This window comes from Bubalus kerabau, chromosome 11 (genome assembly GCF_029407905.1).
Source record: "Bubalus kerabau isolate K-KA32 ecotype Philippines breed swamp buffalo chromosome 11, PCC_UOA_SB_1v2, whole genome shotgun sequence".
Taxonomy (NCBI): domain Eukaryota; kingdom Metazoa; phylum Chordata; class Mammalia; order Artiodactyla; family Bovidae; genus Bubalus; species Bubalus kerabau.
Window position 1 is genome coordinate 24050391 of NC_073634.1, and position 27738 is coordinate 24078128.

The 27738-nt window shown below is 38.9% G+C and overlaps 2 protein-coding genes across 4 annotated transcripts; one reads left to right on the plus strand and one right to left on the minus strand.

Annotated features, from left to right (window-relative positions):
• Positions 1-1951: 1951 nt before the first annotated feature.
• SRSF7 (serine and arginine rich splicing factor 7) lies at positions 1952-7454 on the minus strand. Of its 3 annotated transcripts, none has more exons than XM_055539849.1 (8): positions 7297-7454; positions 6075-6255; positions 5659-5835; positions 4707-4781; positions 4543-4620; positions 3150-3203; positions 2566-2601; positions 1952-2251 (listed from the first exon to the last, which is right to left on the minus strand). In XM_055539849.1, the coding sequence occupies exons 1-8, from the start codon at positions 7322-7324 to the stop codon at positions 2197-2199; spliced, it is 684 nt and encodes a 227-aa protein (XP_055395824.1). In that variant the 5' UTR covers positions 7325-7454; the 3' UTR covers positions 1952-2196. The 3 variants fall into 3 exon arrangements, with proteins under 3 accessions (XP_055395824.1, XP_055395823.1, XP_055395822.1); XM_055539848.1 differs by having other exon boundaries at positions 4519-4620; XM_055539847.1 differs by having other exon boundaries at positions 4510-4620.
• A 273-nt stretch (positions 7455-7727) lies between these two features.
• Positions 7728-27698, plus strand: LOC129622709 (tetratricopeptide repeat protein 39B-like). Its single transcript, XM_055539279.1, has 2 exons — positions 7728-7897; positions 25762-27698. Exon 2 carries the CDS (start codon positions 25926-25928, stop codon positions 27696-27698), a length of 1773 nt encoding a protein of 590 aa, XP_055395254.1. The 5' UTR covers positions 7728-7897; positions 25762-25925.
• Positions 27699-27738: the final 40 nt, after the last annotated feature.

A 27738-nucleotide genomic window follows, 5' to 3' on the forward strand; every position in this document is an offset into this window, starting at 1 on the left:
ACAATACCACACTATCATTCATTTAACCTAGTCACAAATCGGTATTATTTCAAGAACCCCTCAAATTTTCTTCTCAATGGAGGGAACATGGCAAAACACAGCATTGCACTGTGCCTTGGTACTTAGCTGAGTTCAAAGCCTGAAGTAGAACTACAAAAGTCAAGTACTAAGTCATGCTTTACTTACTTTTACACCTAGGAGAGTGCCAACCAAGTAAGGTTCTATGTCCAAAGCACTGTGTCTGACATGTTCAGTTAGCTACCAGATTAATAATGCCAGGTTAATAATTTAGTTAAATATAAACCAGCATTTTTCAAATCAATCACACAATCCACTTAGCAGTCTCAACCTTGAAATGTTTTTTTTTTAAAAGGTGCACTGTGCCAGCCAGTTCATCATTAAGATGAATAATAAATGTGGGTAGAGTTGCCATGGCTACAAAAAAGGTGTTGACCTACATACCCTGTACTCCCTTTCTTGTAAGGATAAACAGAATTTTCTGTGCTTATTAAATTCATTTTTTGCCCCAACCCCTCTTCCATATTTTTATCCTCTCACAACTAATCTCGAGGATGCTGCTAGTAATCCATCCCAAAGCTACAGAATTAATGATTCCTACTCTTGGCTCAGAACTCCCACTTCCACAAATTGAGTATCAGGACTGTTTATTCTCTGCAGATTTATTGTTGAGTAAACTTATCTTTATATAATACAAAACAAGTAAAGCTGACCAAGTGCAACAAACAAGCCTGCTGATTACACATAGCTTTATAGCAACCATGTAACGCAGCCAGTTGTCAAAATTCCAAAAACAAAAATGTCCAAACTTTGAACATACTAATGATCATTCAAACCAGTAAATATGAGGCAGATCAGTATTCCCAACTGTACTGCTATCCAGTAACAGTTTGAAAGCATCACAAACAAGGACAGACAGCTGTGCCATCAGCACTAAAAAAATTTTTTTGCACCAAGGCTAGAGAATGCCTGGTAAAAGCTTGACCAGAAAATTCAAAATTAACTGTCACTGCCCTATGATGCTTAAAGTCCAAATAAACATGTCTACTGGTGCTAATATTCTAACGTCTATCAGATGCTGCCAAAAAGTGACTACAGCGAGGGGTTGCTAAATATAGGTTGAATTTACAGAACTGCTTTAGTCTCATTAACATTTCTGACATCTTTACTTTGCACCAGCCTGGCAAAATAAGATGGAAGTATGTTGGTTTTCAGGAACTGAAGAAACCTAACTTGGGAATTAGTATCTGGGAATTAATATCAGAAACCTAACTTGGGAATTAATATCTCTGCTCAGAATAAGGCAATTCATTTGAAGAGACAGAGGAGATTATCTAGGCTGGAAAATTTTGCAAAGCTGGTTTACATAAAGGTGTTTTGTTCCAAATTCAGACAATTCCTCTAACATGCAAAAGTTTTGACATAAAACTGGTTAATGTTTGAAAACAAAAGAACATTGAGTATAACTTTCTGGAATGGAGAGCCCTAATTTGATACCACCCCATCTAACAGCCTGAGTACCTCTAGTAGGCTTTTGTAAAATCCAGCTTCTCCAGCATCAAGTCCAACTACTTCTTAGTTCCTGGTATGCTCACTTGTAACAAGTCAGTGGTCCCTACGGCCTGACATAAGTTAGTCTTATTGATAACATCTAAGAATACCAGCTCTAACAGAACTTAGGGACTTGTCATGATGCATCATCCATGCTGTTTAGGGAGACCCAACTTGAATTCTTACCATCTGACCCAAAGCTCTAAGGGTAAAAAGTAATTTTCCAAATGTGTGTGTGTGTGTATATATATATTTGTTAATTATGGTTAAGACTTAACATCATTAACTTTAAATGTAGGTCTGCATGAATACGGTTAATACCAAGGTTGACTCCTGAAGCGTACCAAATTAAGGAGTATTAATATTGAACACAAATCAAGAATCTAATTAGAAACATTTTATTTTAAATGTGCCAAATAAAAATCCACATTTTCAGACCATAGGATGTTAATACATTCAACAAAAATTTGTATTATCTTACTGCTGTAAATTTACAGAGTAATAGTCCAGATCCATTTTGATTAGATGGTTGAAATACCCTCCCTAAGTTACACTTTACAGACATCACGAATCCCTTATAATAATGTAAACAAAATAACTTTTCCCTAAAAGGTGAACTTGAGCACTTCAGTCCACTCTTTCAGGACTTGCACTTCTTCTTGGACTTCCTGATGGGGAACGACTAAAAAGAAAAAAATATTTAAGTTTGGAACCAATTAGTGTCTAACAAAACTCTTCTCGCATATATGTCAGGGTAAAACTAAAAAAAACCCTGTAAGGTTTAACAGCCTCTTCACTAATTAATCTTACAAAACTTAGGTAAAGATAACTATTTGCTTTTTGGAGATTTGGGGGGGAGGTCATCTAAGAAACTCTATTTAGTATTTTAACATACAGCACCAATTCTCCAAAGAGCTCAGGGAAGTAGGCAGTAAGCAAAATTCTGCAGAGGCCACACTTGACAGTTAAGATATGGCAACAAATTATTTAGCTTACCTTCTTTTTGGAGATGGAGATCTGGACTTTGATCGGCTGTCAAAACATGAAAAGGTTGTGTTTTACTTTTGTGTGAAAAGTACTATCCAATCCCTTCAGTTACAATACAATGAACCCCCCAAAATGTCCTGAGCTTAAATTACACTGCAGTTAAACTGGAAAAGAAAAACCCTACCAATTTTTTGGCTAAAAGTCAATCTTCTAACACTTGTTCTTCATAAAATAATCTTTCATACTCTAAGCACAATGATCCCAGAATGCTTCTCCATACATCTATCAAATCCAACACAGGCCTCTTAATATAACCCCAAATTCACCAACTTTTCATTACAGCTTGGACATGACATAACCCCAAATTCACCAACTTTTCACTATAACTTGATATGCCCTTGCCTAGAAAGTCAGCCAGAACAGGCCACGTATAAAGCAAGTTATAAAGTTTGGTTTACTAATAAGGTAACTGTGCTCCTCCTCAGCTTACTTCTAAGCTCATAGCTAACAAATTTCAAAAATTCAAAAACGCTTTGAACTCTGGATATTGGTGCCATGTAACTAAAAGAGCATCAATGAGATTTTTACTCTACCTGCTTCTAGGCCGTGAAAGAGACCTGGATCTTGATCTCGATCTGGACCGGGATCTTAATAAAAGCAAACACATTTACACCAATTAGTCCACGGGAGTAATTTCCTTAAATACCTTCTGAGTACCTTTTAAGGTAGGCTAGGAAGGGGCTAAAACTGTCCAAGATGCCCTATCAGTCTAAGACTGGACAAATACTTGGAACTACCATTTCAAAAATCTATCATGAGTTTCTGTACAGATGTACAATATTCTTAAACAGAGTGTAGCATCCAAGAGAAATTTGTGGTATTTGAGAAAACTGGTGTTAAAAGAAAAATATCAACCTCCTGAATGGAAACTTTGTTTCTTTAAGTTCAGTGAAAACTCCTATGACTGGGTAAAGCTGTGTTCATGGATCAACAAACTATCATGGTTCAGGACCATCAATCTGTGAACACAAACCAAATGAGGCTGACATACACATCTTGAGGTCCTGTAACCAAGTTAAATGCATTTATCTGGAGTCCAAGTTTTTCAAATGGACACGTTTTTGAATCCCGGAATTTATAAAGACTGTGCTATTACTGAGTAGCAATAATTCTCAGTAGCATTCCCTACCACTGACACGAGTAGCATTGTCAATTCCTTTCATTATCTAGAATGTTACCCATTTCCATAACCTTTGAAAACAAAAACATGCTGAGGGGTCTAATTTGATTTTTAACTTCTCACATTTCAGCGTCTAAACCGAATATCTAGTCAAACAAGCCACATTCAATCTATGTGTGAGTGAGTGAGTGAAGTCGCTCAGTCGTGTCCGACTCTTTGCGACCCCATAGACTATAGCCTACCAGGCTCCTCCGTCCATGGGATTTTCCAGGCAAGAGTGCTGGAGTGGGTTGCCATTTCCTTCTCCACAATCTATGTGTGTATTACCCTAAATTTTCCATAGTCTCAACCTTCAAAAAAAGAAAAACTTTAACTTGCTTCTAAATTTCTTTCTGGTTCTAATGGGCCTTCTTATCAGGGACCAAGTAACTATCATCTTTTAGTGCTATTATCATTTGTCTATAAACTGACTTATGGGTAATGAGAGTAGATCTAAACAGATATAAGCTGACTCCAGAAGTTTTCAACATGTTTACCCAGAGTGTTCACTGGAATGATTTGAAGATTATGCCTTAGACCTCCCTCTATCACCTCTGTAACACCCTTAAAATCTTTAGTTGGGCTTTTCTTCATTTGGACATGTTCACAGTCAACTTTTTTCCCAAATATCTTCTGAAGCATTCCATTTCAATTAGGTCCGTAAGATACTCCACCGCTGTCATTAAGACGGGACAATCCAAATACAAATAAGGGGGAAAAAAGGTGCTACATACTGGAAATACCTCGATCCTTTTATAGAACCAGACCTAGATCGTCTGAGTGAAGCTGATCTTGATCTACGAAGAGACACAGATCTTGATCGCCGAGGAGATGCTGATCTTGACCTAAACATTAAATCAAAGTAATTTCAATTTGATTCCAATTAAACTTCACCACTTCTTACAAGTTGAAGTTAAACAAGATCTCTCACCTCCTTCCCCTGCTCCTGCTGCGTGAGCGAGAGTATCGTCTACCTCTGGATCTCGAATGTGATCTAGACCGTGACCTATTTTTCAAGTCAGAAAAAAACATAATATTAGATGGCAACTCCTTTTAGAGTCTGTGTGCCTCTGCTGAAACCAAATCTCAAAACTATTTAAATTTAGTGTCTCATTTGGAAATAAACTCTGGGCCTATTAGTTGTCGTTTTTTTTTTTTTTTTTTTAAACTACCTAAAAAAAGATTTGTTAAAAGCTCAATTACATTTTAGATTAACATAATATAAAACACTGTAATGTGTATTTAAAATAAACCTTGCAAGTTTGCAGGTCGACCCTCTTTGGCCCATGGTCTAGTAGATCTAGACGATCTAGAAGTATCTATAGCCGATCGCTGCATCTAGATGTTTTCTTCAATCTACACGACGATCAAACTGACAGCCAAATGAGCCAGGTGAGGCTTGATTGACGCAAGAAGATTTTTCTAGTTGGGAATGTGGTCAATCTGGTGTTCCTCTTTCTAAACCGGAGGGGCCCCCAATTGTAAGCCAAATTTACTGTTACGGCGATCACCGTCTCAAATTTTCTGCCCTTTAAAGAATAAGGTGAAGCTAGGTGTAGATGACTCGAGGGGATCTGGCCTCTTATGCTGATCACCTCAAGGTCTAGGAGGATCTTAATTGTCGGATTTGCAAGGCGCCTCAGCATGATATCATAAGGCTCGTGACATTCTGAATCAAGGCGACTGACTCAAACGAAGAAACCTGAAAGGTTTTGACCAGGTTGATTATTAATACATTAACATTTCTTTAATTAAACAAAAATTGTAAAATACACCTGTAACAATTAACATTCAAGTTTACAGAAAAATACTTTTGTGCCTTGCTAATAAAAAAGTTACTTGATTAACTAGTACACTAACCATTCCTTTATTAAAATAAATACCTGCTTCTTCTTCGGCGGCTATAGCGATGACAATCATAAGCATAATGTCCCTTTTCGCCACACTCATAGCATCTATCATTGGGATCAAAGGGACGTCGGGCAGGTGGTCTATCAAATCGAGATCTCCGAGGCATGCCTGTTGATAGTTCAACTCTCACTCGGGAACCACAAATAACCCTACAAAAAACAACAAAAAAACTGTAACGCAAAAAAAAAAAAAAAGTGAGCTCTATATTTAGAACTTTCCAATCACTCTCTTTGCCCTCAGAAGCTCCAGCTATATCTTTATAAGTCCTTCAAACGTCACTTTTGCTTTCAGTTCCTGTCTTCATAAAGTGATCAGCTAATTGTTTAAAAACTCCAGACTACAGAATTCAAGCCTGGCACAGGAACATTCTCACCAAGTTCTCACTTACTTTCCATCCAGGCCTCGAACTGCATCTTCTGCATCTCTAGGGTCTTCAAATTCCACAAAGGCAAATCCTGGAGGATTTCTGGCAATCCACACAGTTCTCAAAGGCCCATAATAACTGAAAGCCCTTTCTAACTCTCCTTTGCCAGCACCAGTTCCCAGGTTACCAACATACACCTTGGTTTCTGTTTAAAAAACGCAAAGAAAAGAGCGCACGTTATGCAAATAATCTGGCCCAAGTTTGAATTCTTTGCTTAAATTCATCTTTAACAGTGCAAAACATGTTTAATACTCTATCAAGGGCTAATTTTAGTCTTAAAACCAACGAAGTTCGTACATTTCTGAAAAGCTAAAGCGTACGACCAAGTTCTTAACATTCAATGGAGGCTGGGGGCCCGCGGGAAACCTCCAAATACGAGCAGAGCAGCGTGGTAGGATATTCCGAGGCATGGGGCGGACTCCGCCCCGGTCCCGCCCCCGAGTCCCGGCAGCCCCAGGCACACCGAGAACGCGCGGGCCGGCGGCGGCAGCGGCGTCCTCGGTGAGCGGGCCCCAGCGGAAGGCGGACCGGGAGCGGGGCTGCGCCGACTCCAGTACTCTGCAGCAAGCGCCCCAGGCGCAAGCTCGCCCGTGACTCCAGCTCCCCGCCTCAGAAACCATAAACCGTGCTCAAAAAAGCCAAAAGAGAAAAACCAGCCGCCAGACTTAAAAATCACGCTTCCATTCCCACTCAGCAATCAGGCCGTTTGACGAGAATGCGCAGCTCGAAGCTGCCAGTTTTCTAAATCTTAAATTCATCCTTTCTTTTACGGCTGCGACCACATCTGTCAGCTAAAGTGGCGGGAAAGCGCCAAAGAAATGCGCCACCATGGTCGTCAATGTGCGCAAAATGGCAGCCGAGGGCGGGGGGGGGGGGGGGGGGGACGGGCGGGCAGGCGGGCGGCTCGAAGAAGGGCAACAACAAAACAGTGATCGAGGGCCTGGCTCGGGCTGGGCGGGAGACTAAGATGCCCAAGAACTGAAAGCTACCCGCCAGAGGCCTACCCCGGCCACCCGCTGTCCTCCCGCGATACCCCGCCGCCGCCGCCTCCAGCTTCGTATGGTGTGCGCCGAAGCCGCCATTACGCACGCGGAATAACCGTCTCCCAACCGCCGAGCCAACCTCACGACCTCTAAATACTCACTACATCCACAGCAACCTCCCTTACTGGCCTTCAGCCCCTTACCTCCTCCGTACCGCCCGTAGCGCGACATGATGACTGGCCTGCGAGCTGGGCTCTTTCAGCTCGCAGCGCCCAGAGAACGATCAATACAAAACCAACCAAACCGCCTTACTCGCCAACGGTCCCAGCGGCACTACGAGGAAGCGCCTGGGTTCTCGCTTATATATGCGGCGGCTGGGTTTCGTTGCGCATGCGTCATCACGACATTCTGCGCGGCACAAAGGAGCTGGGCGGAAACAGCAGAGAAGCGGTGCGGAGGAAACTGATGGGGTGGAAACGCGACTCTTGGGCGGAGGGATACGTTTCCATGGCAACGCGGCGATCCAGTCTGTAAACCCTTGGCCCTTCCCCACGTTGTCCCGCCCCCTCCCCTCCCCCTTTTCCCTGTGTCCTCATTTTCCTTCCCTCGGTCTCCTCCCCCCCGCCTTCATTTACCCACCCTCGCATCTAGGGACCCTTAGCTGTGGTAATCTTCCTTCAGGTGCACTCGACAGGCCTCATGAAAGGCTTTAAGATTTAACCGCTGATGTTGCTGCTGTCGCCTCCTTTCTGCTGGGGGACCTGACCTCAACTGCTACTAATTGATCTTTGGGGCTCGTCAGAGGTAATCGGGAGCTTGGGCCAGGGTGAGAACCCCCTAAATCCCGACATTCTGAGTAGTGGTCCTCAAAACCACCATGGGCCTCAAAAGGGGTGACGCCCCCAAGGGACCGCCAGCCCTGTACCGACCCTTCTGCCCCTTTCGAACCGGCCACCAGTTTTCCCCAACACGGTCCGAGTTCTCGGAGTCAGGGGACAAAGAAGTAGGGGGTCCCCCCGGGGGTCCCCCCACCCACCTCCTTTTACTGAAATCGCGACATAACCCTAAATCCTTAAATCATTTGTGGTAGTGGTGATTCTGAAATCATTTGCATTTGACGCACAAAGTGATATCTGTGCCTCCTTTCTAGTGCTTTCTGCTTTGCACTGTAGTACCACATCTCATCCACTAATACTGTATCCTGAGGATGGGGAGTTTCTTAAGTCGTCTCTGTAAGCAGCCTTGCTGCTCATTCTATATATCAAATAAATAAAAATCTTTTCTTTATTAGAATCACTTAAAAATGGAGTTTCAATTTTATACAGTGTATTTGCCAGACACCAGCTCTATAAATACAAATTTCACTTTTTTACCGTACATTTAAAAAAAGGCATTGCACTGTGAATACTTGGAATACATGAGTTGGAAATGTTCCACAAAACAAGAGGAAATTCTTAGGTATTTATTTTTTTTCTTTTTTCATCTGCTGTAACTTCACTTGGTATGTATAGATGTGGGATACACGGTACAGGAGAAAGGGGACTTAGTTAAATTAGCATGTATTCAGGTAAATAAAAAATGAATTCTCTCAGAGTAATGCTAAGAATTTACATTATTTCCATAACTTTTCAAATTATGGAAGGAATTGGTCTACCTCAAGAAAATCTTTAGTGAGAAAATAGAAGTTTCATCGTTTGTTATGTTTGTTCACCCTTATTTTTTTGTTGTTATCTACTTAACAGAGTTCTTCTTAAAAGTATGAACAATACCAATCCTTTACATACTCATTTATATATACTTTAAATAGAAAGAGCATAGGTACAAAGCACAGGTAATTTTAAAAAGATAGTGCTTATTATACTGTATAGTTTCTCATAGACTTCAATAAATATTTTGGGGGCTTTGAATACAAAGTCTACTGTACAAAATAATTTTTGAGCAAACAACAGTGTAAACAGTATGAAAAGAAGCAACTGTCCAACTTACAACAAACTGATTTCAAGCACATTTAAGGAAAAGGGGTAAACCTGGACTGGCTTGTCTGATTCTGTAACTAAGTCTCTCTCATTAAAGGAGGGACAATTCTAGGCTAGGCTTTGCTAATCTCATTGCCATGAAAAAATAACAGTACTGAGTACTACTTTTGTACCCTGTTATATTGAAAACTTTCTTCTTTAAAAACAATTCTTTTCAACTAAATGTCAGTCCAATCAGGGAGTTTTTTTGTACAGTTCTTTTATTTCTACTGATTGTTTTTAAATCAGTTTCACATAAATTTCTTCCCTCTAGAATTCTGTATTAATTTAAGGTCAAATTCCCAGTTTCAATTTGAATGTAAAAGTTAATTCAATTCAACAAAAATTCTAATATTTCCTATATGACATTTTAAAATCCTAAGTTTCTGTTGTTAAACATTAATATTATTAGTTTATGAAGGGAGGGGTAATTCTTTTGAAAGCTGCAGCTTTCAAAATATATCTACATTCCTTAGATTCAGTGTTTCCAGAGAAATATTAGAGAAATATTCACCTTTTCTAATGGAAGGAAATACGAAAAGAGGATTTAATGTTGACTGCCTATAATGAAACAAAACAAAGGAATTAACCAAAAAAAAAGTATTCACCTTTTATCTAACTTTATTTTTAGTTTCACTTTTAAGTCATTGTCATCATTTTACTTGAATGTGAAAACTTTAAAACAAGAAAAACAATTTTAGACCTTTTGCTACATGTATTACTTTTTAGTAAGAGATAATCTTTATTTTAGAACAGTATTACCAACAGTGGTTCCAGCCCCGCCCCGCCCCCCCCCGCCCCCCCGCCGCCCCGCCCCAGCAGAGCCATTACTTTGCCAACAAAGGTCCATCTAGTCAAGGCTATGGTTTTTCCAGTGGTCATGTATGGATGTGAGAGTTGTACTGTGAAGAAAGCTGAGTGCCAAAGAATTGATGCTTTTGAACTGTGGTGTTGGAGAAGACTCTTGAGAGCTCTTCCCTTGGACTGCAAGGAGATCCAACCAGTCCATTCTGAAGGAGATCAGTCCTGGATGTTCTTTAGAAGGACTGATGCTAAAGCTGAAACTCCAATACTTTGGCCACCTCATGCGAAGAGTTGACTCATTGGAAAAGACTCTGATGCTGGGAGGGATTGGGGGCAGGAGGAGAAGGGGACGACAGAGGATGAGATGGCTGGATGGCATCACCGACTCGATGGACATGAGTTTGAGTGAACTCCGGGAGTTGGTGATGGACAGGGAGGCCTGGCGTGCTGCAATTCATGAGGTCGCAAAGAGTTGGACACGACTGAGTGACTGAACTGAACTGAAGGAGTAAACTCGGAAGAGGGAAGTTGTGATTCAAGAATGCCCCACTGATACAAATACTACCTAAATGGATGGTTTAGGCATTTAGAGCAATCCAGGAAGAGTGAGGCTTTCTGAGGAATGCCTCTTGTGTTAAAAAGTGTGAAACTATTAACTATCATCAAGCCCTAAACCAATCACTTGTGTTGTTCCTTCTTTAAGAAAGACTATTAATGAAAGTGACTTGATCAGCTTAATGTCGTAATTAGAGCTAGACTAGCTTAGACTTGGACACGACTGAGCGACTTCACTTTCACTTTTCACTTTCATGCATTGGAGAAGGAAATGGCAACCCACTCCAGTGTTCTTGCCTAGAGAATTCCAGGGACGGGGGAGCCTGGTGGGCTTCCGTCTCTGGGGTCGCACAGAGTCGGACACGACTGAAGCGACTTAGCAGCAGCAGCAGCAGCAACTTAGACTTAGAGTTAAGCACTTAGCACTATCTAAAAATTTGATATGATCTGGGCACTTGGACGAAATTGAACTTTCCACGAAGCCAGGGACAAACCTCTGCAATATGTGGTGACCATCCTTCAGTGGCCACTCCCAAGTTGTCTTTCTTCACTCAGTGCCTGCAGGAAGAGCAGTTGTCACTTTTCTTCTCTGACTGAATGCACATAGAGAAAAATCATCTGACGCATACAACATGCAAAAACTCGAAAGGTTTTTCATGAAAAGTGAATCCCCAGGAATCCCAAAATCACACCCTGAAACATTCTTAAAGGTTCTATACAAAGGTATTTGCCTGTGGAATGGGGAGATAGATGTTTGTGAGCAATGTGGAAATTGTCACTTTTATTACCAAATGTAGTCTTGGAGGCTAATTTCTATGAGATTAGGGAGTTATCGGGAGAAGGCAATGGCACCCCACTCCAGTACTGTTGCCTGGAAAATCCCATGGATGGAGGAGCCTGGTGGGCTGCAGTCCAAGGGGTCGCTAAGAGTCGGACACGACTGAGCGACTTCACTTTCACTTTCCACTTTCATGCATTGGAGAAGGAAATGGCAACCCACTCCAGTGTTCTTGCCTGGAGAATCCCATGGACGGAGAAGCCTGGTGGGCTGCCGTCTATGGGGTCGCACAGAGTTGGACACGACTGAAGCGACTTAGCAGCAGCAGCAGCAGCAGGGAGTTATCTGGTGGTCCTGTGGTTAGGACTTTCTCTTCCATTGCTGGGTTCGATCTCTGATTGGGAAACCAAGATCCTGCAAGCAGCACAGTCAAAAACATAAAATGAAACATTAAAAAAAAAAATTTTAGGGACTTCTCTGTTGTTCCAGTGGCTAAGACTCCTCGTTCCCATTGCAGGGGGCCCAGTTGGATCCCTGGTCAGGGAACTAGATCCCACTTGCCTCAGTTTAGTGTTCAAATGCCACAACTAAAAGATCCTGCATGCTGTATTTGGTGCAGTGAAATAAATTTTTAAAAACTTTTAAAAGTGGATAAAATCTATTTCAAAGCTAATGGCAAATGGATGCATATGGTATAACTCTCAAATAGATAATTAAAGTAAGATTGTATATGAAAGAAATGCCTTGAAATTCAGAGGTAAGAGGACTTCTCTACCAGATCACTAGTCTAACCACCTCATTTTTCAAATGAGACTAAACCTAGAATTGCAGCGTGATGAGTGCAGTGGTTCCCAAATCCTACTACAAAGACGGTTCGTCTGTCTGAGCTTGAATGAGAATTTCTCCAGTCTCAGAAAAATACAAACTATTGCCAACCACTCTTTCTTGGGGAAAACCATCCTTTATTTATTATGTCTTTTTTTTTCTGTTGAAATATTCCTCCCATCATTTTTTAAAGTGAAAGAATGCTAAGAACTTAAAAAAAAAAATCTCATGTGTTTTCTTGATAGAAAAAGTATGTCCTCTCTGTCCCCCAATTTTTTCAGACCTATCTAGTTCTCCAAATTCAAGGATCCAGAATCTCTAGTAAAGAACAAAGCATGACTTGGCCCAATAAAAAATACAGAAAAAATCAGACAGTAAGAAATCAAAGTAAAAGCAGGGAAAATGTCTGTCCTTAATAAAAATGCAATTTAAAACAGCATGCTATTTCTATAAGGAGTGCAGCGAAATTGCCACTTACACACACTAATGGGAATGTGAAATAATACATTTGAGGAGGTCAATTTGGCAATATGTTTTAAAATTACTAAGTTACATGTATATTTTGGACTAGTAATCTTACTTCCTGGAATTAACCATAGATGCACATAAAGATTTATCTTGAAAAATGTTGGTAAGATATTATGTTTTCAAAAGTTGAAAGTAATTTGAAAATCAAACATAAAGCATTGGTTAAATGTTGTTGTTAAGTTGCTAAGTCTTGTCTGACTCTTTGTGACCCCAAGGACAGCAGGCTTCCCTGTCCTTCACCATCTCCCAGTGTGCTCAGATTCGTGTTCATTGAGTTGGTGATGCTGTCTAACCATCTCATCCTTTGTTGCCCGCTTCTCCTTTTGCCTTCAGTTCTTTCCCAGCATCTGGATCTCTGCCAGTGTATCAGCTCTTTGCATCACATGGCCAAAATATTGGAGCTTCAGCTTTAGCATCAGTCTTTCCAGTGAATATTCAGGATTGATTTCCTTTAGGATTGACTGCTTTAATCTTGCAGTCCAAGGGACTCTCAGGGGTCTTCTCCAGTACCACAGTTTGAAAGCATCAATTCTTCAGCGCTCAGCCATCTTTATGGTCCAGATCTCACATCCGTACATGACTGCTGGAAAAACCATAACTTTGACTAGATGCACCTTTGTCAGCAAAGTGATGTCTTTGATTTTTTAATACACTGTTTAGATTTATCATGGCTTTTCTTCCAAGGAGCAAGTGTCTTAATTTCATGGCCACCATCACTGTCTGCAGTGATTTTGGAGCCCAAGAAAATAAAATCTGTCACTGCTTCCACTTTTCCCCCATCTGTTTGTTATGAAGTTGATATGACTGGATTCCATGATCTTAATTTTCTGAATGTTGAGTTTTAGGTCAGCTTTTTCACTGTCCTCTATCATCTTCATCAAGAGATTCTTTAGTTCCTTTTCACCTGCTGCCATTAGAGTGGTGTCATCTGTATATCTGAGGTTGTTGATATTTCTCCTGGCAATCTTTCTGGGTGTTTTGTTTTGTTTTGTTTTGTTTATTGGCTGTGCTAGGTCTTTGTTACTGTGCAAGGACTTTCTCTAGTTGCCATGAGTGAGGTCTACTCTCTAGTTTGAGTGTGCGGGCTTCTCATTGCAACAGCTTCTCTGTTCAACTTCAGTTTTTTCATCGTTAGTGGTTGGGGCATAGACTTGAATTACTGTGATATTGATGGTTTGCCTTGGAAATGAACAGAGATTATTCTGTCGTTTTTGAGATTGCACCTAGGTACTGCATTTCAGACTCTTGTTGACTATGAGGGCTACTCCATTTCTTCTAAGGGATTCTTGCTCACAGTAATAGATACAATGGTCATCTGTATTAAATTCTCCCATTCCCATCCATTTTAGTTCACTGATTCCTAAGATGTCAATGTTTCAGTCTTGCCATCTCCTGCTTGACCATATCCAATATACCTTGATTCATAGACCTAACATTCCAGGTTCCTGTGCAGTATTGTTCTTGACAGCATTGTACTTTACTTTCACTACCAGACACATCCACAACTGAGCAGCGTATCCACTTTGGCCCAGTTGCTTCATTCTTTCTGAAGCTATTAGTAATTGCCCTCTGCTGTTCCCTAGTAGCATATGGAACACCTTCCAATCTGGGGGCTCATCTTTTGGTGTCATATCTTTCTACCTTATCATAGTGTTCATGGGGTTTTAGTGGCAAGAATACTGGAGTGGTTTGCCATTCCCTCCTCCAGTGGACCACGTTTTGTCAGAACTCTCTACTATGACGTGTCCATCTTGGGTGGCCCTTTATGGCATGGCTCATAACATCATTGAGTTATGCTAACCAGTTCACCACAACAAGGCTGTGATCCATGAAGGGGTGATTAAATGCTATGGCACATAAATTGGTTACATATATTATGATCATGGACAGGGAGGCCTGGCGTGCTGCGATTCATGGGGTCGCAAAGAGTTGGACACGACTGAGCGACTGAACTGAACTGAACTGAATTATGACCATTAAGAACCACATTGTAGAATTCTTCAATGTCAGAAAAATGTTAATATTATGTAATTAAGTAAGAAGGCAGATTTCAAAATGATATGCATGCACAGAATAATTTTGGTTTTGTAAAAATAAATTATATTGATAAAGTAATTTAAGTTTTCTTGTTTTATTTTTCTGCATTTTACAATGTCCTATAATTTTTCTTTTTAAATTAAGAGGCTTGGAGACAAAGGAGTTCCAAGTTTGAACTGAGAATCACTGTTTAGTAGTTGTGTTAATTGGAACATGTGGCTCTACTTGTCATTCCAGGTTCAAGATTTTGCAAAAGAAAACATGGGTTTTAATGATGCTGTCTGTGGGTGCATGGTATCATGAATGTAGTTTCCATGGTTTTGGTTATTTAAAAATTTTTTTCTGTTACGACCTGAATTGCTTCTAGTAAAAAATTGAATGTAATCTAAATATAAATAAATATAAATATTTTAAGTGGAAGTCGTAATGGAGGAATTAAACAGGATAGTTAATCTAGGGAGAATCTTGTGTTAGTATGTAACCTCCCACACTGTTAACTATGGTTGCCTCTGGGAAGTGAAATTTGGTTGAAGATAGAAAAGGGCCTTCATCATTTAACTGTACAGTGAGGTCTTCTGTATTGTTTGCAGGTTTTGTGTTTTTATAAACAAATATAATACTTTTGTAATAATGCTTCAATGTTATAATGTGCCCTTCTCCCACAATCTCTGCCGAATTTACTCAACTTGACCTTCCTTCATAGCTCTTCTCGCCTCTAACCTCTTCATTTACTCTATGTGAGTTTATCACAGTGTGAGATCCTCAAGGGCAGGGACTTTGTTTTACTCTCTGATGCATTCCTATTGTCTGGCATTGTTCCTGGCCTGTACAGCACTACATTCTCAATATTTCTGGAATTAATTAATTCTACTAAGAAACTATTTCACATGTTTGTTGCTCATTTAATATTTACAAAGCATTTCCCCTGTGGCTCAGCTGGTAAAGAATCCTCCTGCAATGTGGGAGACCTGGGTTTGATCCCTGGGTTGGGAAGATCCCGTGGAGAAGGGAAAGGCTTACCCATTCCAGTATTCTGGCCTGGAGAATTCCATAGACTGTATATTCCATGGGGTTGCAAAGAGTTGGACACGACTGAGAGACTTTCACATTGCATTATCTAACATTGCATAGATAGATATTTAGGTTCCAAATCTGAACCTCTGATTCTCAGTCCATAGAGATTTCTTTTGCACAACACTGCCTTCCTAGAAGTAACTTGTTTTGGCTTTTTCTCAACTCTTTGAGAGTTGTAGGGAAACATTTATTTTACATTATAAAAATCTGCTTGTGAAACCTGCAGATTACTACCATTTTACTGTGGGACACTGTTGGTATTTAAAGCAACAACAACAATAAAAACTACTATATTCTAGAATAGCTCTTTTTTTTAAATCATTTTTAAATTGAAGTATAATTGATATAAAATATTATATAGGGAAAAGGTGTACAATGTAGTGATTCACAATTTTTAAAGGTTAAGCTTCATTTATAGTTATTGTAAAACTGTATTGTATATTTCCCATGTTGTACAGTACATCCTTGTAGTTTATTTTATACCTTATAGTTTATACCTCTTAATCTCCTACTCCTATAATCCCCCCCTGCCTTTTCTCTCTTCACTGGTAACCACTAGTTTGTTCTCAGTATCTATGAATCTGCTTCTTGTTTGTTACATTCACTAGTTTGTTACTTTTTTTAGAGTCCACATTTAAGTGATAACATACAGTATTTGTCTTGCCATATCTGACGTTTCACTTAGCATTATGCCCTCCAAGTCCATCCATGTTGCTGCAGCTGCAAAATTTCATTCTTTTTATGGCTAGTAGTATTCCAATTGGAGAAGGCAATGGCACCCCACTCCAGTACTCTTGCCTGGAAAATCCCATGGACGGAGAGCCTGGTAGGCTGCAGACCATGGGGTCACAAAGAGTCGGACACGACTGAGCGACTTCACTTTCACTTTTCCCTTTCATGCATTGAAGAAGGAAATGGCAACCCACTCCAGTGTTCTTCCCTGGAGAATCCCAGAGATGGGGGAGCCTGGTGGGCCGCCGTCTATGGGGTCGCACAGAGTCGGACATGACTGAAGCGACTTAGCAGCAGTAGCAGCAGCAGTATTCCAATGTGTATAAATATATGTATATACATATGCATGCATGCTCGGTTGCTCATTTGTGTTCAACTTTTTGTGACCCCATGAAGTGTAGCCCACCAGGTTTCTCTGTCCATGGAATTTTCTAGGCAAGAATACTGGAGTGGGTTGCCATTTCCTACTCCAAGGTATCTTTCCTACCCAGGGATCAACCCAGGTCTCCTACATTGCAGGAAGATTCTTTACCACCTGAGCCATCAAGGAAGCCTATATATACATACATATATATCACATCTTCTTTATCCATTCATCTATTGATGGACAGTTACATTGCTTCTATATCTTGGCAATTGTAAATAATGCTGCTTTGAAAATTGGGGTGCATATATCTTTTTGAATTAGTACTTTTGGTTTTTTCTAGTGTATACCCAGGAGTGGAATTGCTGGATCATATGGTAGTTCTATTTTTATTTTTTTTGGGAAACCTCCAGGCTGTTTTCCATAGTGGCTGCACTAATTTACATTCCCACCAGGGTTCCCTTTTCTTTTTTTTCTTAATATATATATTTTATTGAATATAGTTAACTTACAATGTTTCAGGTGCACAGCAAGATGATTCAGTTGTATATATACACATACAATATTTTTCAAATTATTTTCCATTATAGGTTATTATAAGATATTGACTATAGTTTCCTGTGCTATACACTAAACTTTTGTTGCTTGTTGCATATCCATTTTTTAAATTAGAATTTATCATTCTATTCATACTAAGTCAAACAAGTGGAATCAAGATGTCATAAATTTTTTAGGCAAAAATTCATAAGTTTTCTAAAATATATATATTATACATATTTGTATATATATATGTATACAAATATTTTTCTACTATGCTTGATAAAGGCTTGAGAAATAACATCAAAGAAAAGAAGAGATGGAGAAATTGGAAAACTTAAACTAAATGAAATGGGAACACTGCATATGAAATAGAAAAAGTGAAGCTAGATAAAAGTAAAATATTATCATATAGTCCAGTTGTTTTTAAACATGGCTTCTCTTTAGAAATATATCTGGAGCTTTGGAGGTAAAAAAAAGCAATATGTAAGCATTTGTATTTTTCAAAAAATTCGAAGATAATTCTGATATGCATATGGATTTTAAAAAGTGATTACTGGTTTTTCTGTTAAACGGTAGTTTGGGTGATATAGAATGATATTTACCAGCTTTCACAATCAAAAAGGATGATTATAATTGCAAGCCATAATGGGGGCATGGTTAACCTAACAATATAAAGTAATTATATACAATTGGGGGGGGCATCAAGCAGAGTGATATAGTAAGTGGAAGTGCATACATGCACATGTTTTCATCTACCCAGCCAGTCTATGTCTTTTGGTTAGTGCATTTAATCCATTTACATTTAAGGTAATTATCGATATGTATGATCCTATTACTCTTTTAATTGGGTTTATTTTATGTAGGTCTCTTTCTTCTCTTGTGCTTCCTGCTTTAGCATTTGTCATAAAGCTGGTTTGGTGGTGCTGAATTCTCTTAATTTTTGCTTGTCTGGAAAGCTTTTGATTTCTCCATCAAATCTGAATGGAGAATAGTCAGACAAGAAGAGTAGAGCCAGACTCTACACAGCCAAGTCTTGCTGGGTAGAGTATTCTCTGCTGTAGGTTCTTCCCTTTCATCACTTTAAATATATTGTGCCATTCCCTTCTGGTTTGTAGAGTTTGTTGAGAAATTAGCTGATAACCTGATGGGAGTTCTCTTGTATGTTATTTGTCGTTTTTCCCTTGTTGCTTTTAACATTTTATCTTTATCTTTAATTTTTGTCAGTTTGATTATTATGTGTTTCAGTGTGTTCCTCCTTGGGTTTATCTTGCTTGGGACTCTCTGTGCTTCTTGGACTTAGTTGACTATTTCCTTTGCCATGTGAGGGAAGTTTTCAGTTATTATAAAAATATTTTCTCAGGTCCTTTTTCACTCTCTTCTCCTTCTGGAACTCCTATAATGTGAATGTTGGTGTGCTTAATGTTGTCCCAGAAGTCTCTTAGGCTGTCTTCATTTTTTTTGTTTTTCTTTTTCCTATGTTCGGTTCTGTGGCAGTGATTTCCACCATTCTGTTTTCCAGGTCATTTATCCATTCTTCTGCCTCAGTTATTCTGCTATTGATTCCTCCTAGTATAGTATTCATCTCTGTTTATTTAGTCTTTAGTTATTCTAGGTCTTTTATAAGCATTTCTTGTATCTTCTCCATTGTTTTCCCAAAATCCTGGATCATCTTCACTATCATTATTCTGAATTGTTTTTCTGGAGGGTTGCTTATCTCCACTTCATTTAGTTGTTTTTCTGGGGTTTTGTCTTGTCCCTTCATGTGGGACATAACTTTCTGCTTTTTCATCTCAATTATCTTCCTGTAATGTGGTTTTTGTTCTAGCCACTTTGGCATTGTGGTTCTTCTTGCTTTTTCTATCTGCCCTCTGATGGAGGAGGCTAAGAGACTTGAGTAAGCTTCCTGATGGTAGGGTCTGATGGGAAAACTGAGTCTTGCTGTGGTGGGCAGGGCCTTCCTCAGTTCAGTTCAGTTCAGTCGCTCAGTCATGTCCGACTCTTTGCAACCCCATGAACCGCAGCATGCCAGGCCTCCCTGTCCATCACCAACTCCCAGAGTCCACCCAAACCCATGTCCATTGAGTCAGTGATGCCATCCAACCATCACATCCTCTGTCGTCCCCTTTTCCTCCTGTCCTCAATCTTTCCCAGCATCAGGGTCTTTTCCAGTGAGTCAGCTCTTCGCATCAGGTGGACGAAGTATTGAGAGTTTCAGTTTCAACATCCATCCTTCCAATGAACACCCAGGACTGATCTGCTTTAGGATGGACTGGTTGGATCTCCTTGCAGTCCAAGGGACTCTCAAGAGTCTTCTCCAACACCACAGTTCAAAAGCATCAATTCTTTGGCGCTCAGCTTTCTTTATAGTCCAACTCTCACATCCATACATGACCACTGGAAAAACTATAGCCTTGGCTAGACGGACCTTTGTTGACAAAGTAATGTCTATGCTTTTGAATATGCTGTCTAGGTGGTCATAACTTTCCTTCCAAGGAGTAAGCATCTTTTAATTTCATGAGTGCAGTCACCATCTGCAATGATTTTGGAGCCCAGAAAAATAAAGTCTGACACTGTTTCCCCATGTATTTGCCATGAAGTGATGGGACCAGATGCCATGATCTTTGTTTTCTGAATGTTGAGCTTTAAGCCAACTTTTTCACTCTCTTTTTTCACTTTCATCAAGAGGCTCTTTAGTTCTTCTTTGCTTTCTGCCATAAGGGTGGTATCATCTGCATATCTGAGGTTATTGATATTTCTCCTGGCAGTCTTGATTCCAGCTTGTGCTTCCTCCAGCCCAGCGTTTCTCATGATGTACTCTGCATAGAAGTTAAATAAGCAGGGTGACAATATACAGCCTTGACGTACTCCTTTTCCTATTTGGAACCAGTCTGTTGTTCCATGTCCAGTTCTAACTGTTGCTTCCTGACCTGCATAAAGGTTTCTCAAGAGGCCAGGTGGTCTGGTATTCCCATCTCTTTCAGGATTTTCCACAGTTGATTGTAATCCACACAGTCAAAGGCTTTGGCATAGTCAATAAAGCAGAAATAGATGTTTTTCTGGAACTCTCTTGCTTTTTTGATGATCTAGTGGATGTTGGCAATTTGATCTCTGATTCCTCTGCCTTTTCTAAAACCAGCTTGAACATAGCTTTAATCAAATTATCTGCTGATGGGTTAGGTTGCACTCCCTCCCTGTTAGTTGTTTGGCCTGAGGCTACCCAGCCCTGGGGTCTAGGAGCTCTATGGTAGGGTTAGTGGCCACCTCCAAGAGGGCTTACGCCAAGGGGAACCTTCCCAGACTGCTGCTACCAGTGCCCCCTCCCTGTGATGAGCCCCTGCCAATTCATGGCTCCACAGGAGACCCTCCAACTCTATCAGGTAGTTTTGGTTCAGTCTCCTGTGAGGTCACTGCTCCTTTCCTCTGGGTCTTGGTGTGGGCAAGATTTTGTTTGCGGCTTCCAAGCCTAGAGTCTCTGTTTCCCCCAGTCCTGTGCAAGTCCTATAATCAAATCCTGTTGGCCTTCAAGGTCAGATTCCGTGGGAATTCCCAGTCCCATTTTTGGATCCTTCGGCTGGGAAGGCTGATGTGGCATTCAGAACCTTCACAACAGTTGGAGAATTTCTTTGGTACTATTGTTCTCCAGTTTGTGGGTCACTCACCTGGTGGGTTTGAAATTTGATTTGTGGTGATTGTGTCCCTCCTATCATCTCACTGAGGCTTCTTCTTTGTCTTTGGACATAGGGTATCTTTTTTTGGTGGGTTCCAGCACCCTCCTGTCTAGCTCAATAACTAGTTGTGATTTTGGTGCTCTTGGAGGAGAAGATGAGTGCACATCCTTCTGCTCAACCAACTTGAACAGGGTTCCCTTTTCTTTACATCCTTGGCAACATTTATCATTTATGTACTTTTTGATGATAGCCATTCTGACAAATCAAATGTGGTTTTGATTTGCGTTTCCCTGATGGCTAATGATGTTGAGCATCTTTTCATGTGTGCGTGTTGGCCATCTGCATTTCCTCTCTGGAAAAATGTCTATTCATATCTTCTGTCCATTTTTAAAATTAGGTTGTTTGAGTTTGTTTGTTGTTGTTTTTTTGATGTTGAGTTGTATGAACTGTTTATATATGTGGGATATTAACCCCTTATCAGTTATACCACTTGCAAATATTTTCTGCCATTCAGCAAGTTGTCTTTTAGTATTGTCAGTGATTTCCTATGCTGTGCAAAAGCTTTTACATTTAATTAGGTTCCATTTGTTTATTTTTGGTTTTATTTCCTTTGCTCTTGGAGATAGCTCAAAAAAAATACTGCTACAATTTATGTCAAAGAGTGTTCTGCCTATGTTTTCTTCTAGGAGTTTTATGGTATCTTGTCTTATATTTAGGTATTTAGGTCTTTAATCCATTTTCAGTTTATTTTTATATATGATATAAGAGAATATTCTAATTTCATTCTTTTACATTTGGCTGTCTAGTTTTTCCAGCACCACTTATTGAAGAGACTGCCTTTTCTCCTTTGTATATTCTTCCTCCTTTGTCATAGATTAATTGACAGTAAGTCCACAGGTTTATTTCTGTGTTCTGTATTCTGTTCTCCATTGATCTGTGTATCTGTTTTTGAGACAGTGCCATACTGTTTTCTTTTTAAATTTTATTGTTTGTTTATTTATTTATTTTTGGCTGCACTCATTGCTGCACATGGACTTTCTCTAGTTGTGGCAAGCGGGGGCTGCTCTCTAGTTTGTGGTGCATGGGCTTTTCATTGCAGTGGCTTCTCTTGTTGCAGAGCATGGGCTCTAGAGTGTGGGCTTAGTAGTTGTGGTGTATGGGCTTAGTTGCCCCACAGCAGGTGGAGTTTTCCTGGACCAGGGATCAAATGCATGTCCCCTGTATTGGTAGGCAGATTCTTAACCACTGGACCACAAGGGAGGTACAGTACTATACTGTTTTGATGACTGTATCTTTGTAGTATAGTCTGAAGTCGGGGGTGTGGATTCTTCCAGCTTTGTTCTTCTTAAGATTGTTTTGGCTCTTTGGGGTCTTTTGTGTCTCCATTCAAATTTTAAAATTATTTGTTCTAAAAATTGTTTTTGTTCTATTTCTGTGAAAAATGCCATAAGTATTTTGATAGGGATAGTACTTGAATCTATAGATTGCCTTGGGTAGTGTGGTCATTTTAGCAGTATTAATTCTTCCAATCCAAGAACACGGTATATCTTTCCATCAGTTTGTGTTGTCTTCAATTTCTTTCATCAGTGTTTCTGAGTATAGAGATATAAATATACCCTTCTTAGGTAGATTTATTCCTAGGTATTTTGTTCTTTTTAATACAATGGTAAATGGGAATTTTTTAAAATTTCTCTTTATGATAGTTCATTATTACTTAGAAAAGCAGCGGATTTCTATATATTAATGTTGTATCCTTCAGCTTTACTGAATTCATTGATGATCTTCAGTAATTTTCTGGTGGCACCTTTAAGATTTTCTATGTCTAGTATTATGTCATCTGCAAACAGTGACAGTTTTACTTCTTCCTTTCCAATTTGAATTCCTTTTATTTCTTTTTCTTCTCTGATTGCTGTGGCTAGGATTTCCAAAACTATGTTGAATAAAAGTGGTAAGCCTGGGCATCCTTGTCTTGTTCCTGAGTAAATGCTTTCAGCTTGTCACCATGGAGTATGATGTTAGCTGTAGATTTGTCATAATGGCCTTTATATGTTTATGCTATTGCCAGGCATCTGGTATTGGATTTGTTTCTCTGGAGAACTAATATAGTGTATTACACCATAAACAATTTTCCAAGTCATTAAATATTCTATAATCTTATAGATCTTATAGAATCTATTTGCATAGATTTTGATTGTATGGGTATCCTCTGTTTTAAGAAATTTAGATTATTTTCATTTTCTTATTATAAATAATGCTGAAGTGTATACAACCTGTATAGATGCAAATCCATGACTATTTCTTTAGAATAATTCCATAAATGAAAAGAGAGTCAGAGTATTAAAAAATATAAAAGTTTTAAAGCATGTTGCCAAATAACTCTCCAAAAGGGTTATAGCCATTTATACACCTCCCTAATTAACGTACAAGGGTATTTGATTCTCTACTTTCATTAATATTGGATGTTATCATATTTTTAACCTGCAAAGTTTGTTTTTTTAATGGATTTTTTTTCATTTGTATTTTGTTGATTTACAGTGAAATTGAACATTATGCTCACTGGCAATTTGTTTCTGTCCTTTGCTGATTTTTCTGTTGGAGTGTTTCTTCTATCTAATTGAGTCATGGCAATTCTTACTATATTAAGAACTTTAGTTATTTGTATTCACTGTTAAAATTTTCAGACTCTTATAGATTATTTTCAGAACCATACATTTTTAATTGATATATTCTTGACATAAAACATTGTGTAAGTTTATGGTTTACAGTAAGTTGATCTGATATATTTGGATATTGCAGTATGATTACCACTGTAGAGTTAGCTAACACATCTATCATGTTACATAATTATCATTTCTATTTTGTGGTGAGAACAATTAAAATCTAGTCTCTCAGACACTTAGAAGTTTATAATACAATATTGTTGACTATAATCACTATGCTGTGCAGTAGATTTCCAGGATTTATTTATCTACTAGTTACAAGTTTATACATTTCTCCAGTTTCCCTATCTCCCAGCCTCTGATAACCACCATTCTACTCTCTGTTGCTGCAAGTTTAGCTTTTTCTTTTTATAAAAAAGTTTTTAAATGAAGTATTTACAGTGTTGTGTTAATTTCTGTTATGCACCAAAGGAATTCCATCCATAGGGTCACACAGAGTCGGACGCAACTGAAGCAATTTAGCATGCATGCACACAGCATATATGTGTGTGTGTGTGTGTTTATATATATGTATGTATATATGGCTTGTAGCCCGTCAGTCTCCTCTGTCCATGGTATTCTCCAGGCAAGAATACTGGAGTGGATTGCTGTGCTCTCCTCCAGGGGGTCTTCCCACCCAGGGATTGAACCCAAGTCTCTTATGTCTCCTGCATTGGCAGCTGGGTTCTTTACCACTAGTACCACTTGGGAAGCCTATACATGTGCAAACCCCAGACTTCCAGTCCATTCCCCCAACTTCCCATCTTCTCCTTGGCAACCACAGTCTCTTCTCTATGTCAGTGAAGACTCTTAGAGTTTTAACAGCAATTGATTATTTCATTCTGAATTTATCTTAGTAAATCAAAAACTGTCATAGTCATATGATATTCATTAAGTTTAATGAGTAAGAGGCAGGCACTGTACTCTGTGATGAAGACAGACATGAAAGATGTGTTCAGAGCTGAGTCTTTTAGATAAATGTGTAATTAACTTAGCTTTACAATGAATAATGATAATAGTTGCTAATACTGAAGCATAACTAAACCTTAAGGTTTAAAAACAAGCAATTTAAGTAGAATAGTATCTTTGAGGCTGTTATCTCCCTTTATTTACTTTTTTAATATATAACATATTTTCCCTGTTTTCTCTTCCCACTATATAAAAATCTGTATCCCTTCTGCTTTTCTCTTTCTTTTCCTTTGATTATTCTCCTCTGTTTCATTTTCCCCTCCTATCATTTAACATATAAAAACACAAAATTAAAGTACATTTTAATCTATGTTTCTAATTGTTGTAAAACATTGTGAAAATTACTATTGAAGCATTTTGCTTGCAGTTTCTTTTTTTTGGCAGTTTCTATTTTTAAGAATAGATTAATTGGACCTATTGTATTATTATGAATATATTAAATAACTTGTTGTTTGGAATTGGTTTTCCATTGTGCCCACATCCACCCCACCTTCCTACCAAGATTTTATAGTAATGTTGTGATAAAAACTGTTGCATTTGAGTTTTTTTCCTAATTGCTACAATGCAAGGAAATCTTTCTAATTTACACAGCACTTTCCATTCTAAAACCTTCTATAACTAACCCTAATATTTTATCAAGACCTAGTTTTCTGTGAAAATATATGCAAGTACAGCAGTGGTACTGATAATAACAGGTGTTGGGTTTTTAATTCTCATAATCTGTATTCTTTGGTCTGGACAACTTACCCTGTCCTCTAGTCTTAACTAGAAACATACACAAATATATTTCTCTTTCCAGCCAGATTCTTGCCCCCAAGGTCTTCCTACAGAGAATTCATTATCTTTGTTCAGCAATCATTGTACATTTCTGCAACACAAATACACAAAAGAATGATCTTATGAAAATGATAGATTGGAGGGATGGTTCACAAAGGACCTCTTTGGTTTACAAAGGATTTGCTTCACAGTGTTCTAAAAGAGCATATTTTCTTTAGTATGTTCCAAATGATTTTAACTTTTCAGAAATTCATCTTCTAGGTAAATAAAATTATCTTTTTTCCCCCCCTTTGTCTGACATAGATGAGAATATCTTGATACTGAACCTCACAGCTCTAAGTCTGCCTCCATTATAACAGCAAGACTTCAGGCCGTGGAAGAAGTGACCCCAGTTAGGAGATCAGGAACTACCCTCACTGAGGCCACACCTCTCTACTTCAGATACTTCACATCTCTAAAGTAGGGAAATGAATATGTCGCTTACTCTGAATAAGAAAGACGATATGGAGCATGGGTTTACATCATTTAGAAAGGTAGTAAATAAGGAGGAGGACAAGTTTGAAGATGCCTATGAAATTATCCCTGCAGCAGCAACAATGGATTTAGTATCTTCCTTGGAAGAATGCACAACGGGATTGTATTTATTTCTAAATAACAGATTCTCTGATGCCATACATCTCATTTATCCATGGTCAAAAAACAGCATATACCATGCTGTAATCTATAGCATCCTTATGGTTGTCAAGGCCTTCTTGACTTTTGATCCACAGGATATAGAGATTGGGATGACTGCCACAAAGGAAGCTTTGAGAGTCTGTAACAATTTCCGAAGAAAATCTAGGATGATAAATTTTTCTCGTCTAGTTAGCAGGCAGGGAATAAAGGCTATTAAAGAAGAGGAATTGCATGCAGAAGTCTGCTATGCTGAGTGTTTGATCTTGAAATCCACTGTAATGTTTATACAAGATGACAGTATGCTTAGTTTTCTTAAAAGCGGGATCAACATTGGGTTAAGTTACCAAATATACAAAGACTGTCAGCAAGTGTTAACACAGATACCTGATTACCAAAGCAAAACCTACAGACACCTGGTTGGAGGCATAAAATTTGGACTTGGAGTATTCAACTTGTTGTTATCACTTGTGCCACCAAGGACACTTAAACTACTCAATGTCGTTGGATATTTTGGTGATAGAGAGGCAGGCTTGACTTTGCTTCATGAGAGTGCATCTGAATCCCATATAAATAATATCTTTAGTGTTTTGATTCTACTGTTCTATTACAATTATCTCTCCATAGCTTTTAGTGTTGAAAGGAACCATAATTCTGCTGTGGAGAATCTCTTCCTAATCTACCTTCAGAAATTTCCAAACTGTGTCATACTTAAATTTTTTCATGCACGTTTTAGTATGCTGAAAGGATATTTTAAACATGCCCAGTTAACATTAGAAGAGTGCATTTTTATTCAGAATGAATGGAATCAGCTTCATCACCTCTGTTACTGGGAACTCATGTGGTGCCACATTTTTCTGCTGGAATGGAAGCAGGCTTACCACTATGCCCATGTGCTGGTTCAAAACAGCAGGTGGTCCAAGTCAGTATATTCTTTCACGAAAGCTTCTCTACTAGCCATGCTTCCTCCTGATTTTGCGAAATCAGTAAGTGAGGACATGAGCTCTCTCTTCCTAAGCGTGGATAGCCTGAGAATCAGAATTTTAGGAACTTCTGTGCCGATAGAAAAGTTTGTTGCTGAGAAGGGTCAGCGCTATGGGACAACTGCAGGCTGGTTTACAGCACAGCCCATTCTGGAACTTATGTATGCCTGGAGTGGTTTCCGAGTCATAAGCAAAAAGCTAGAGCTTATTTCAACCTGGCTATCAATCATTGACAAAGGAGAAGAACTTTTACAAGAAACTCCAAATAAAGAGTATGTCATAGATGACATAAGTTTATTAAATTTACTGAAAGGTCTGTGTCTGAAATACTTAGGCAAATATTCAATGGCTGAGTACTACTTTAGTCATGTCATTCAAAAGGAGAAATTGTTAAAATATGACCACTATTTGGTGCCGTATTCTTACTATGAACTGGGAATTCTATACTATCTAAAAGGAGATTATGCCAGTGCAACAAAAACCCTAGAAAACATAAAAAATTACAAAGACTATTCCATGGAAACCCGATTACAGTTTAGAGCTCACATAGCCCTTGAACAAATAACTAAAGAAAAAGTTATTTAAACACAAGTGTGGTGGTTTTTTTATGAGTGAAGTGTCTACT

Bases quoted from the DNA above. Each gene is read 5' to 3' on its own strand.
- SRSF7 (XM_055539847.1), bottom strand. From the start codon at position 7,324: ATGTCGCGCTACGGGCGGTACGGAGGAG. The intron at 4,782-5,658 runs GTATTTATTTTA...CTTGAAAAATAG, and splicing joins AGCCGCCGAAGAAGAAGCAG to GTCACGGTCTAGATCACATT. The intron at 3,204-4,509 runs GTATGTAGCACC...GCTTTTATTAAG, and splicing joins AAAGGATCGAGGTATTTCCA to ATCCCGGTCCAGATCGAGAT.
- LOC129622709 (XM_055539279.1), top strand. From the start codon at position 25,926: ATGAATATGTCGCTTACTCTGAATAAGAAAGACGATATGGAGCATGGG.